This window comes from Ostrinia furnacalis, unplaced genomic scaffold (assembly GCF_004193835.3).
Source record: "Ostrinia furnacalis isolate ACB-3 unplaced genomic scaffold, ASM419383v2 OfSCF0976, whole genome shotgun sequence".
Lineage (NCBI taxonomy): Eukaryota > Metazoa > Arthropoda > Insecta > Lepidoptera > Crambidae > Ostrinia > Ostrinia furnacalis.
In genome coordinates, this window is record NW_021131215.1 from 13,966 (window position 1) to 26,410 (window position 12,445).

Sequence of the window (12,445 nt, forward strand, 5' to 3'; positions counted from 1 at the left end):
AATTAATGAATAAAATAAAACAATAATTCTTGAATGATTCTTCTTCTGCAAATTGAAAAAAAAGCTGTATGTGCAAATCACACGGAGCCACTCCATTAAAAAATAATAATAAGAACCTAGTATTTTTAATCACTGATACCAATTTCATGTGATACAAAAAGAACAGTGACAACGAAGTGAAAAATAATAGCATGGAAGCACTAATGTCGTGTTGTCAAAAAATTGCAAAATAGTGTTCCAGTCAGATTTTGCGAAATTTTGTTTTGAAAATTATTCGTTTCGGGCGATAACAATGAAATAAACATGAAAGAGGAACGTGTCACGGAATATTGAGGATTGCTCTGTGTTAGTACGAGCAGCGAATCGCTACCCTTTGAAGTTTAACTTGTTTATAATAGTCTCACCATGGATGGCACTTGGGTGTTAATTTTACTTGCTCTGGTGATGCTGGTAGGGTCCTATGTGGCTGGAAGTATCCCTCTGAATGTCAGCATGTCAGAGGTATGTATACGTGTCCAGTTTTATCATACTTTTCTAAACACTTAGGGTTTTGTGAACCACTAAGATAAACACCAAAACATATGTTTATGTACCAGGTATTTTTGATAGTAAACAGATTTTATATTTACTACATATTAAGTACATTCTATTATGTTGTAAGTTAGGGTTTACTTGTTTTTTTAGATCTTCTTTAATAAATAATCTTAAAAAAAAAAAATTTTTTTTTTGCCCTATTTTAACCTACATTTTGTCTATGTTTTCAATGTCAAGTGTTCAATAATATCTGTATCAATATATCCATTAATGCCCGTATTCACCAACAATGCCTGCTTAAGAGAAGCAGGAAATCGAACGCACAGCGTTGAATAGAGCTCTGTGATTGTTTCGTGTGTCACCCCGTGCGTCCACACGCGCACTGTGAGGCCTCATAATGTTTGTGAATAGGAACGATAGACCTCCCCAAATTGCCAGTGTGTCAAATCCTCTATTTGCCTCAGATTGTCTCTAGTAAATTTCCTCTCCAGAGGCTGGACTAGATTGCTACGTGAATTAGTGAAAACCGAGGGAGAGAATTTACTGGAATGCACAAACAAAAAAGCAAGACAAAACATCTGATTATGACCCAAGTCGATTGCAGATATAAAAAGGGGAAAAAAATTTACTAGAGGCAAACTGAGGCGTCATATTTCATGAGATGGAGACTAAATTGATGATGTCCGTTTTATTACAGGACAAACTTCAAAAGGTGACAGTATTCGGAGCCGGCCTGCTAGTGGGCACAGCATTGGCCGTGATCATCCCCGAAGGCGTTCGGTCACTGTTCAGCGAGCGATCGTTGCCTACGATAGTGACCAAAGACTACACAGCCGAACCGCCGGGCCACGATGATGATCTGCACTCCGTTATTGGGATATCTTTAGTGTTAGGTGGGTAAAGGCAAATTTTCAATAATAATAATAATAAGCCTTTTATTTCCGAAACATTTTTACATTTTACATTTGACGCTTTCTGAATTTAGGATAACACTTATATAGAACAAATGCTTCACTTAAAAAAACTTTCACAAAATGTCTAAGATTTCGGTGTGCCTATTGGCAAAGGCCTCCTCCAACTCCTTCCATTGCCTTCTGTCCTCCGCCTTTTCCTTCCGCCAATTTTCAATACAGGGTGTTAAGTAAATGGGTTTATAAGCCGACACTAAAGTCTGGTCCAATGACCGCAAGCTACCCGTACTTATCGCTGGCTCGTAATTGTATTGATGTCGCGACTGTGGGACGGGCGCCAGACTAGATTATAGCCCATGTTAACATGTGCATATAAATTGTATGGTGAAGTCAGAAAATTAATATCATTTTAATTATTTTAATTTTCATACAAATCTGATTTTATAAATTTTATTTTGCATGAAAATAAAATGATGATATCAAATTTCTGATTTCTTATTGGGCTAGTGTCGGCTTATAAACCCATTTACCTAACATGCTGTATATTTAAAACAAAGAGACACACAAACTTCATGCGACATAATTTCACTAACAACAACAAATGGATACAGTATAAATTAGTATCAATTTTTGACACTAAATTAAAACTTTAAACAGAATTTCAATGCTATGAGTAATTCTACAAAAAACTGTCAATACAGGTTATAAGTATTCTAGGAATAAAAGACATTAAACGAATATCTGAGTCATATCCATAACCCTTTGTTGTATTGTAATATGCCTTTTTTATAAATTTTCTTATTTATTTGTTGCAGGTTTTGTATTCATGTTGTTGGTCGACCAAATGTCCACGCGTTACAACGATTCATCAAATCCAGTCGAAAAGAATGTCACAGCTACAGTGGGGCTAGTTGTCCACGCAGCTGGTATGTGAAACAATACAGATTTTATACTATACTAGCGGCCGCCCACGACTTCGTACGCGTGGATCTCGTTTTACCCCCTTAGGGATTGAATTTTGCAAAATCCCGTCCAAGTGAGCACCTACGTTCTAAAAGGAACCCCCATGCAAAATTTGAGACTCCTAGTACCTGTATTTTCTGAGATTTTGTGATGAGTGAGTGAGTCAGTCAGTGACCTTCTGTTTTTATATAGATATGTCTTAACGGGTCTGGTAGAGTATGCCATACAGTATTAAGTTTGCCACTGTTGTACTATTAATTTTTGTGTAACATTTTAAATAAATAAATAAAAGTAACATTTAATTAATTCTTTAAAAAAAGATGGACGATATGAGAGTCCATGAAACTTGAAAATGTTTTATTAAAATGGAACGAAAATTCATGGGTATTAGCCAATTTGTATGCACGGATAAAAGTATAAAGTTATGACATTGTATTGTAAACTATGCAAGTCACACTGAATTTTTTCTATAATAGCACAGAATAATAATAAGTACGCGTCTTCCAGTGACTTGACCCACTTTTAGCTTGGTCCATGGGACAAGTTGCTGGTTTGAATTTTTAAATAGTTTTTCTTCCAGTGACTGGGCCGTGGACTGTGTAAGTGGGCCAAGTCACTGGAAGACTCGTATTATGTTACAGATAGTTTTCTTCGTGAAGTTATTTAAAAAATTGTTTACTCAATATCGTCAACAATATGCTTTTTAAAAGTTTTAATAAAAGCCTACTTGCAAAACCATAATCCTCCTTCTGGCACAGTCGGGTAAAAATTAAATGAGTTTATGATTGTTGTTCGCAGTTCGAGTAATTATATTGCTGTCGCGACTGTGCGACGGGCGGCCGCAGTGAGTGTGCGAGCGCGACAGCAATATAATTACGCGCGAGCCATAAGGATAGGTAGCTTGGGGTCATTGGACGAAATTCTACGTGCTCGGCGACCGGACTGTAGATGACAAAATTTCAATGCACATTCCAGCCACCTCCCGCGACCTTCACCAGATCGTCGGTCCACCTAGTGGGAAGCCTGCCCACGCTACGTGTTCCGGCTGTCGCGCTCCCACACTCACTGCGGGCGCCAGTCGCACAGTCGCGACAGCAATATAATTACGCGCGAGCGATAAGGATGGGTAGCTTGGGGTCATTGGACGAAATTCTACGTGCTCGGCGACCGGACTTTAGCCTATTGAGTTTTATGGTTGTTGTTCGCAGCCGACGGTATAGCTTTAGGCGCGGCCGCGACTACTTCTCACGCGGACGTCGAGTTGATAGTTTTTCTCGCCATCATGTTGCACAAAGCGCCCGCTGCCTTCGGGCTTGTCACTTTCTTACTGCACGCCGGGCTGGAGAGGTAAGTGCCCTTACAATCCAGTTTTATTTTATCGAGAAAACCAGCGTGTTTATTTATACAATTTTAACATACTACCCGTTCGCGCTAAGTATGCCGGTCCGTGGAATGCGCGTCCCCTCCTCCAACCGCTATTAAACGCAAATAATTGGTGATTAAATGCAATTGAGTGTTTTATTTTACGCAAATACACAATTTTTATCAAAAATCAATATAGTTTGCTAAAGTTATAGACACTTTCCTTCGTGTGACGTCATATCGCCAGCGGCAAACTTATCGCGAACGGTTAATACATTCATTTAACACAATATGGCCAATAACAGGTTTCCCTTAAACTAGTTTTTGTAGTGACGTATCGTAGATATCGCCAAAGATCTATAGTAAGACTAGCTTTTGCCCGCTGCTTCACCCACGTGAAATTTAGTTTGTCACAAATCGTCTTAAATTATAGCTTATGTTATTCTGGGTTATAAACAATAATACTGTAAAGTTTCATCAAAATCCGTTCGGTAGTTTTTGCGTGAAAGATTAACAAACATCCAGACATCCATACAAACTTTCGCATGAGCCCGCCGGGCCGCCGGCTTATGTCGGCAACTTTTTTTCGGCGGTCTAGTTGGCGGTTTCACTTATTACAAGTCGGAAAATTTGGTCGGCGGCATGTCGGCGGCTTGATATGAGAATAGATAATGCCGGAAATTGGCGTCTTTTTTTTCGCGCGGCCTTCGACCAAACCTTGTTTTTTGATTACAAAATAGTGTAATAAACCAAACTTACTATGACATGTATGTACCTCTAAACTCAGTCTGAACTGAGTTACGAGCATTAGAAGTTTGATGATTTTACATACTAGATTTGCTTTTTGCGCGCAAGTTTTGTAAGAAATTGCAACAAAATAGTGACATTTTATGTGTAAACAAACAATCCATTAAAGGCTCCAGACATCAGTATGGAGCAGAATCAGCACAATAAAAAATAGCGCAATATTTTGTTGCANTATGTGTAAACAAACAATCCATTAAAGGCTCCAGACATCAGTATGGAGCAGAATCAGCACAATAAAAAATAGCGCAATATTTTGTTGCAATTTCTTACAAAACTTGCGCGCAAAAAGCAAATCTACTTAGTATGTAAAATCATCAAACTTCTAATGCTCGTAACTCAGTTCAGACTGAGTGTAGAGGTATACATGCCATAGTAAGTTTGGTTTATTACACTATTTTGTAATCATAAAACAAAGTTTGGTCGATGGCCGAGCGAAAAAAAAAGACCCCACCTTCCATACAAAATCTGGCATTGCCATTATTTGGCAGTCAGCATACAAGCACGTCACTACAGGTCGAGCGTCGCCGGGCAACTGAGCGCAGTACCCAAGCCGCCAACATGTCGGCGGGTAACACGCGCGGGGCATGTTGCCGACATGATTCTTGTCATACAGGCCGCCGGGTGCCGCCGGGTTGTGTCGCCGGGCTTTGCCGGAGGCCCGGCGGGCTCAGTGCGTATTGCGCTTTATAATAAATAAAAATAAATATCCTTGGACATTTTACACTACGCTTCTAGTCCCAAACTAAGCAAAGCTTGTACTATGGGTACTAGACAACGGATATAAACATACTTCAATATATTTTTTTTTGTAAATACATACATATTATACATAGAAAACACCCAGTCCAATACAAACAAATATGTTCATGCACACAAATGTTTGTACTGTGCGGGTATCAAACCCGCAACCTTCGGAATAGTAGTCCGATTCGAACCACCACCAAACGGCCGATAAGTTTATGTTGTTCTCTTCAGGAACCGAATCCGCAAACACCTGCTGATATTCTCGTGCTCGGCGCCGCTATTGGCGCTGCTCACCTACTTCGGTATCGGCAACGAAAGCAAACAGACTCTCAGTGACTTCAACGCGACCGGTGAGAAGTTTCAGCTTAAAATAATAATAACTACTACGTACAGAAGGTTTACTTCGCGAAGGTATTTAAAAAAATGTATGCTCAATGTCATTAACAATATGGTGTAATTTAGCCTGTCTCAAGAGTCAAGCACCATTTTGTTGACAAACGTCAGTGATCGGCACTGCGCCGAAGCTATAGGGCTGACTTCGGTAAAATGATGTGACGTGAGGTGCCATCGCGTTTGTTTTGTATTCGATATAAACTCGCGGAGATGAACAGGCCTGGCTTAAGCCTATGCGCAGACCATCGATTTTTCGTCGGCCGATAGTTTAGTCGGGCAGTTGATCAGTATGGGCATGTATGGGAGTATGGGAGTGCGCACATTACACCGATTTGATTTGGCCGATTTTTCATACAATTTAAAATCGGGCACAACTATCGGCCAACTAAAAATCGGTGGTCTGCGCCTAGTCTTATTATGTAACGCCACCTGGAGGGAAAGTACTCTTAATACTGTAGACAGAAAAAAATACTCAAAGAAAACATTCTTTTATTTTTGAAAAGAAATAGAACTGCATTCAAAGATTTTTTTATTGTTTTTTTCGGTTTTGACACAGAACGTCATATTATAGATGACCTATGCTGAACTGTCCCACCAAACTCAATGACAGGAGGGCGCTACCATCGTTCAACTATATGGTTTCCGACATGGCAAAAATCGGAACCAGCGATCCGGTATTGACGGTGGCGCCCCCCTGTCAATGTCATGCATAGGACAGTTCAGTATTTTGGAACTATAGCAAAATTTGGTCACTTTCGCAGAATGTCACTTTCGCAAAAGTTCACTTTCGCAGAATGTCATTCGCAATTTTTATTCCTGTATATTTTTTGAACAGTGATAACATTTTGATGTGTAGTCCCTAAGTCGCCTCTTACGACACCCGCGGGAAGAGTAGGGGTTGGTGACAAATGTATGCTACTCTGTATTCCACTATAGTGGAGGAGGCTCATAACAATATGATAGTCCAACAGTGGACTGTAAAGGGCTGTTGATGATGATGAATAACATTTTGCGAATATGACATTCTGCGTCAAATCCTTCGTACCGCATTGTTCATCAGAAATGAATGAACGCGAAAATGAATTTTAATGGTGAAAAAATTTTTCAAATCGGTCCAGTAGTTTCGGAGTCTAATCAATACAAAGAAACAATCAAATCTTTCCTCTTTATAATATTAGAGCAGATAGGGCAGATAAGGTATCGTAAGATACTGATTGTGGATTAAATAATTTAGTTTTTATCTAATTTAAAAGGAATTTTATTGATTTGTAACATAATATTTCTGATTTGATCTGGTAAAGAAACACCGAGCGTAGCTTTTTCCATAGCACGCTGTGCAACTTTGAGCTTCTTTATGAGGCCTATAGTGAGAGGCCACATTTCGGAGCCGTTTGTCATCACTGCAAAAGATAGCAGGAAGGCGCTGGATGCAGGCCGCTGCCAACCGGGCGATGTGGAAGTCATTGGGGGAGGCCTATATTCAGCAGTGGACGTCCTAGTCCTATGGCTGAAATGATGATGATGATGTAACATAATATTTATCTATATTATTCGCCAGATGCGCAGTTAACTCGACCGCGTCGAAAATAAATTTTAATAGACTATTATAAAGGTAGCAGGAAGGCGCTGGACGCAGGCCGCTACCAACCGGGCAACATGGAAAGCATTGGGGGAGGCCTATGTTCAGCAGTGGACGTCCTATGACTGAGAAGACGATAATGAATAATATTATTACACTAATATACATACATATAAGGGGTCATCCATAAAGTACGTCACACGTAAAGAGGGGGGGAGGGGGTCGACAAAGTGTGACATGGTGTGACAAGGGGTGGGAGGGGTCCTAAGTTTCGTGACATCACATTTCAAAATCTAATATATGTAGAGGTACTAATCGCGTAATTTGAAATAGAAATTAAACTAAAAAATACCCCCACCACTTAAGCACAACTCCGTCGAAGTCGAAAACCAATGAAGCCATTTTAAAACAATAAAATCTTTTGTAGGAATTATTTCCGATTTAAAATCTAATTCTACTGGCCTATAATGCCGCCAAACGCACCGTACCTCGCGCGTTATTTTATTGTTTCTATTTGTTGCTATTTTTTTGTTAATTTAATAATTTTTCGATGTATAATTGCAAAACATGTGACGTCACACTAGGGAGGGGGGGGTCTCAGAAATGTGACCACCTGTGACAAGGACGGGGGAGGGGTCAAAAAATCATGAAATTCGTGTGACGTACTTTATGGATGGCCCCTAATATCAGTATAAATAATATAACACTTTTTTCCAGGTATCGCCATGCTATTTTCAGCAGGGACGTTTTTGTACGTGGCAACAGTTCACGTGTTGCCAGAACTCACACACTCACACTCGCACTCGCACACACACACGCTGCTGCCTGTCCAAGATGGCGGCCAACCGAAACGGGGCTTTGGCGGGCTACAGTTCTGCGAAATGATAATTCTGACTGTGGGGGCTTTGATGCCCCTGCTATTGACGATGGGTCATAAGCATTAGCGTACGATTTAAGTGTGAAACCCAAAGAAACCGCACGTTTAATAGTAAAGTGCGTTAACTCAAAAAATCAGTTTTTCAAGATTTCATAGTAAAGTGTGTTAACTAAAAATCGGTGTTGCGAATGTTAACTCAAAAACATCCGTTTTGCGAGTGTTAATTCAAAAAATCGTTTCAATAAACTCATTTTTTGAGTTAAGTTTTACTTGCCGGGATAGAATAAAAAATTGTTCTTAAAAAAATATTATAATTTTTTAAACTGTTTTATGTTTTGTCAGTTTTGACATTTCGTACTGTCAACATGTAAAAAAAGGGGTGAAATAGTTGGATTATTTTTGGTGAAAAATAAACTGGATGTTTTTTTAAGCAAATTATTTAATTATAATCTGGTTTCTGGGTTCGATTCGAAATGTTTTGTATTGTTTATTTATTTTCTTGTATTATTTTATTTTTTTCTTCGCCAAGGCCGACAATTTTTTACTTGATTTCTGATGCATTTTCTCATTAATTACCGGATGCAATTTATTAAACTGATTAGTGCCAATACTTACCGATGCGAAAGATATTTTATTAAAATTATCAAATTTACAATAAAAATATCTAGGTTGAAATGAAGTATGTTTCACAATTAAAATATACCGGATTGAAATATAGTATTTTGTGCATCTGTTCATGGGTTCATTTAATCCTTAGACAGACAGTATTAACAAAATCATTACCAAATCGTAAATTTTTAATGATAATGAGTTTTTGTTAAAAAAAATAGGTTTTTTACCAAAAAAATGTTATTTAAAATTAACTTATACTATAATATGTAGTTGCCAAACTGTCAAAAAAATTATGTCAAATAAAGAATTTTAATGAAGAAAACATAGTCATCGTATGCTTGTGATCGAAAAAAGTCACTGCGTTCGAAAATAAATTGGATATGACTCGATTTTTTGTATATTTTCACGTTTTTCTTTACTTTTATATGAATTCATTGATTGATTTTCATAGACAATTTTATAAGTTAAAAAATATGTGCTTAATTAAAAACTTCAATATGAAATATCCTTTTTATACATATAAAGTACATGCTGTGTGTATATTTTTATATTATACGTGTAGATTTTTGTAATGTAGTTAAAAATAAAAGTAATAATAATAGAACAATATTTATGGAAATGTTAAAAAAACGGACAAAAAAGAGTGAGCATTATGAAACAGATTTAGGATAATAATATTTTTTTTTATTTCTATAAACATTGATTAAAATCTTAAAAACGCCAGAATGTAAAAATTAATTTTCTGTCAATAATTTTGAGCCTTTTAGAGTTCAAAATTATTGACAGAAAATTCCGTTTTATTTTCAGTATATTAAAATAGGTAATGGTTACACACGAATTTATTTCATTTTATTTCTTTACAAATTAGTTATTATTAGTTTTAACTAGTATAAAATAAACGCAATGATTATTTAGGTTAAAAAAAATTTGGACAGTGTTTCTTAACTTTTAAAAATTTTCGACGCCCGTATTTACAAACACTACTATGAGGTCTCACAGTGCGCGTAGACGCACAGGGTCACACACGAACCAATCACAGAGCTCTATTCAACGCTGTGCGTTCGATTTGCTGCTTCACTTAAGCATCGTTTGTGAATACGGGCGTGAGAAACACTAAAAATAATATATCATTCCAAAAGGCACCTAATAATATAGTGAAATTTGCTAGTATGTTCCTAAGGTGTATGCGAGTGTATAAATTGTTGATTTTTATATAAAAATAATGTATAAGCTATGTCGTGGCGCTAGTGTCAATGCAAGTTCTATGAAAAATTTAGTTCTGAAAAATTCCGCGTCGCTTCTTTTGGACGTGACACTTTAGCAAATTAATTTAAGAGCTATGTTGTTTGTATATAGTGTTTTTGTATATGGGTGTTGTGTATATCTATTGTAAATAAATATACAAAATAAAATTCGCTTCTATAAAAAGTTGTTTTATTTATAAATTAAAAATACGATTCTCTATATTTCTCTTAACCAAACTTTTTACAAAGTTACCTATTTCTAAATTGAAGATAATAAATTAAGCGACTGACTTTCTGTCAACATATACATTTATTTATCAATATCAATGTGTACATTATTTTAAATGACCTACCTTAAGATTTTTTGTAGTAAAATAGCTTCAATTATACCTAACCACAGAATATTATGCCTTAACGTGATACTTCTTTAATAAAATAGTCTATTGAACAAAATTAAATGTTTCTTCAAAAACTTAACACCATGCTAAGGTAATTTAATAATTTAATTAGTTATGTATATTTAAATCTCATCCTAATTCGAAAATTTCATTGGTTTGCATTTTTATTTTGCTTGATAAAATTCGTCCTCAATTATTTTATTATAATAGCGCCATCTATTGGGGAGTAGATGTACCAAAATGTTTTTTGGCGACACAAACTTAAAAAACCGTTTCATTTGATAAAGTGTGCTAATTTTGCTTAATGAAGTTAAAAAAAATCGGATCAGTCGCTTTATTATGAATTTAAATAACTATAAATGAAATATTGCCTATTATTATAGCCCAAATACTAAAGATAGTATCGGTCTCAGCACGAGATAGGCAAGATTTAGCACCAGCGCGAACGTCACCACCTTCAGTAGTTGGTGGAGGTAGAATAATCTGGAATAAAACATACAAATTATTATAAAAAAGTTTAATTTTTTTCATACTAAGGCTGAGTATGAAGGTGTACTTCATACTTTCGTTCGTTTCAGCCGAAAGACGTCCACTGCTGGACAAAGGCCTCCCCCAAGGATTTCCACAAAGACCGGTCCTGCGCCGCTCGCATGCAGGCACCTCCCGCGACCTTCACCAGATCGTCGGTCCACCTAGTGGGAGGCCTGCCCACGCTACGTCTTCCAGCTCGTGGTCGCCACTCAATAACTTTCCTTCCGGCCATCAGCTCTACGAGCTATGTGCCCCGCCCACTGCCATTTGATTTTAGCGATTCTGCGGGCTATGTCAGACACTGGTTCTCCTGCGGATCTCCTTATTGATTCGATCACGCAGGGAAACTCCGAGCATAGCACGCTCTATCGTCGCCCTATGGGTGAACTTGAGCCTTCTTATGAGGTCCATCTTACTTTACAGTAACCATTACATTAATCGGAGTTTTTGTATGGAGTTTGAAAGAATTTTGACGTTTGTTAAAGTTAAAGTAAGATGGTGCAACCCAGCCTAAACCTTTTTCACCTTAATAAATAAGTTCTTAAACTATACATATAGGTCTAGTTTGACTGAGTCAGTGCGAGTCTGAGAGGTACCTATTGAAGCGGCACGGGAAGTTGTTTTTGAGACGTCAACGTCAGCGAGACTTCCTGTGCTTTAGATTTGTATGGTATCACACACGAAAAACTTTCGAGTTCGAATCGTTTGCGTATTCGAATCGCCATCAAAAGATTTAGTACGCAAACTACAACAGCGCCCTTGTGAACGTGTGAAACGTGTCGTAAAGTTAACTTAGTATGAGAAACTTTAAAGGTAGCACGAAACTTATTTTGAGAATCGAAATTGTCACGTTATCGTTTAATTCGAAGGTTGAGTATCGAATTTTGTCGAATACGCAAACGATTCGAAGACGAAAGTTGTTCATGCTAGAGGTTCCACCTTCGGCCTGATCGTCACTTACCATCAGGTGAGATTCAGGCCAAGAGCTTCCTCGTTGTGGATGAAAAAAAAAGGTAATGTCCCACCTCCCGTGCCACTCCCATACCTCAGGCATTTACTCAGTTTTGCGCTAGATCTATGAAATTTAAACATTACCTGTTCCACTTCTTCCTGGCCTCAGGCAGCGTTGAGAGGTCGTCTTTAATCAGGTACACTCTTAGACCTGGAAAAAGAGTCATTGTTTAAGAAAATAAAACACTGCGTTCACCACGGGACTATTCCCACCGCTCATTTCCACTGCTGCAACTCCTGTGTAGCCAGGATCTACAGCTTGACCGCCAATAACCCAACCAGTGAAGGCCAAGTAACATGACTAAAATGACGATTTTAGCCGCAGTGAGCGCTGTGATCGTTTAGGCTACTCCCTCCACTGGCTTTGCACCCTGCCAAATATTATTGATCGAAGCAATAAAAGGAGGAATCCGAAGTTAAGGTCACTTCGTTCGTTTCAGCCGAAAGACGTCCACTGCTGAACAAAGGCCTCCCCCAAG

At 37.9% G+C, this 12,445-nt stretch overlaps 2 protein-coding genes across 3 annotated transcripts in view; one reads left to right on the top strand and one right to left on the bottom strand.

The window, feature by feature from the left end:
- Positions 1 to 221: 221 nt before the first annotated feature.
- Positions 222 to 9,479, top strand: Zip102B (Zinc/iron regulated transporter-related protein 102B). Its single transcript, XM_028301719.1, has 6 exons — positions 222 to 501; positions 1,232 to 1,427; positions 2,261 to 2,371; positions 3,617 to 3,755; positions 5,553 to 5,671; positions 8,011 to 9,479. Exons 1-6 carry the CDS (start codon positions 406 to 408, stop codon positions 8,235 to 8,237), a joined length of 888 nt encoding a protein of 295 aa, XP_028157520.1. The 5' UTR covers positions 222 to 405; the 3' UTR covers positions 8,238 to 9,479.
- Positions 9,480 to 10,053: 574 nt separating this feature from the next.
- The window catches only part of LOC114350785 (fatty acyl-CoA reductase wat-like), a 52,720-nt gene continuing 50,328 nt past the window's right edge, over positions 10,054 to 12,445 (bottom strand). For both annotated transcript variants that reach the window (XM_028301718.1, XM_028301717.1), the window contains 2 exons: positions 12,051 to 12,117; positions 10,054 to 10,907 (listed from right to left, as the gene is read on the bottom strand). In XM_028301718.1, coding sequence (XP_028157519.1) covers positions 10,802 to 10,907; positions 12,051 to 12,117 — 173 coding nt within the window. In that variant the 3' untranslated portion in view covers positions 10,054 to 10,801. The remainder of the gene's footprint in view (positions 10,908 to 12,050; positions 12,118 to 12,445) is intronic.